General features: G+C 51.9%; 1 protein-coding gene across 1 annotated transcript in view; it reads left to right on the top strand.

Moving 5' to 3' along the window:
• Pmar_PMAR002836 (conserved hypothetical protein) overlaps window positions 1–1612 on the top strand; it is a gene marked incomplete at both ends in the record, with an annotated part of 3994 nt that overhangs the window by 2238 nt on the left and 144 nt on the right. Inside the window, 9 exons of the mRNA XM_002768007.1 lie at window positions 189–312; window positions 359–464; window positions 573–679; window positions 721–832; window positions 883–959; window positions 1001–1125; window positions 1198–1345; window positions 1392–1497; window positions 1540–1612. Coding sequence (XP_002768053.1) covers window positions 189–312; window positions 359–464; window positions 573–679; window positions 721–832; window positions 883–959; window positions 1001–1125; window positions 1198–1345; window positions 1392–1497; window positions 1540–1612 — 978 coding nt within the window. The remainder of the gene's footprint in view (window positions 1–188; window positions 313–358; window positions 465–572; window positions 680–720; window positions 833–882; window positions 960–1000; window positions 1126–1197; window positions 1346–1391; window positions 1498–1539) is intronic.

Below are 1612 nucleotides of genomic sequence, written 5' to 3'. Positions count from 1 at the left end.
CCAATAGAATGCCCTAAGGCAAAGTGAAAATCTCCCTTGAACTTCTGATTTCGCGAGACCGCGAGTTATTCAGATGCTCAGTGCATTTACATGTCGTTTCCAGTGAAGTTGTATCGATGCCCATATATGCAACGGAAGCAGCAGTTGGGATCATTCTAGCTATGGGTGACGCCTTTCCACTGCGTTAGTGTCTGAACCTGAGCGAGGCGTTTGCTGTAGGCAATGTTGGTCCCTTTTTACGGTATGAACTAGATGACATCAACACGTATCTTTCCCGTGATGGTGGCCTCACATGGCAAGAAGTCCATGCGGGTGAGTCGAGGCCACCACAGTAGCTTGTCATCGCCTTTCTCCCAAGGCTCATACTCTTATGAGATTGGTGACCATGGAGCCTTGATAGTGATGGCAGATGCAACTCGAAAAACTAACAGTATTGTTTTCTCATGGACCGAGGGGTCTGACTGGTACCGACACTATATAGGACACTGATCGACACAAATCTGCGAATCAACCGCCTCACCACTGAATCTCATCCTGTTGCAGCCGATGCTGAAGCCTGACGATTTCCGAAGGTATGATTTCGACCTGGGCGCAGAGCCTTTCCACGTTACCAACATTCTCACATCGGACTCAGCGGCATCGACCAAATTCGTCGTATACGGCACGCGAGACTACCAGGGTGAAAATCACGGGATGGCCCCACCCGATACCTCCACACAGGTGTACTCTATCATCTCGACTTTTCGACGATTCTGCCAAGAATATGTAGCGGCTATTGGGCTCCTGATGGCCCATCGAGCGACTACGAAACCTGGATACCCAGCGCTGGCCTGTGAGTGCAATCGCAACTCGAACCTCTGTCTGTATCTACCACTTCCTCAGAGTGTCCACTGGTTCGTGCCTTCTCGGACGCATCACCAGTTATGTCCGCCGAAAGCCACATGCAAAGTGCTTCAACGGTAAACGCCCTTAATGGTGCACTCAGGAATGCAGAGCTTAGGTGAAAAGTTTGAAAGGCCCGTCTTCAAGAACAACTGTCCATGCACCTTGGAGGACTATCATTGCGCGTTAGGCTTCGCGAGGACGTTGGGTGAAACTGAATGCAAGCCAGTCGATGTTGACGCGGTAACAGCAGTGGTAGCCTGCCGATCTGAGCCTGCTTGAATGCTTGTTGCTCGACTCTGATGGCCACAGTAGGTGTTAACACCAGAAGAGATGGAATGCACATCCTCGAGTGCATACTTCGCGGACGCCTATCGTAGAGTCCCTGGCGATACTTGTGAAGGTGGTTTCGTCCCAGCCCAGGCCCAGGTGCCGTGCCCTAGCTCTAGCCCGCTCTCTAAAGGTACCGCCGGAAATGCTCGGCGCTGACGGTTAGAGTTTATATTCAGCGGCCTGGGTAGCGGTTGGTCTCGTCGTGTTCATCATCATCGTGCTCATTGGTCTGAATCATGCCTCTTCTGGACCGGGCAGCAATGGTGGCTTCGAAACTCTGAGGTGCGTCCGATGTGGCTTGCAAAGTCGCGCGGTGATGCGCAGGTATGTTAAGTATGCCACCTTGGCCAGAGCTGGCAAGGAAGCGGTAGGATACATGAGCGATAATGAGGATGAT

This window comes from Perkinsus marinus (assembly GCF_000006405.1).
Source record: "Perkinsus marinus ATCC 50983 genomic scaffold scf_1104296969090, whole genome shotgun sequence".
Classification (NCBI taxonomy): Eukaryota; Perkinsozoa; order Perkinsida; family Perkinsidae; genus Perkinsus; species Perkinsus marinus.
This window is presented reverse-complemented; position numbering and strand designations above follow the sequence as displayed.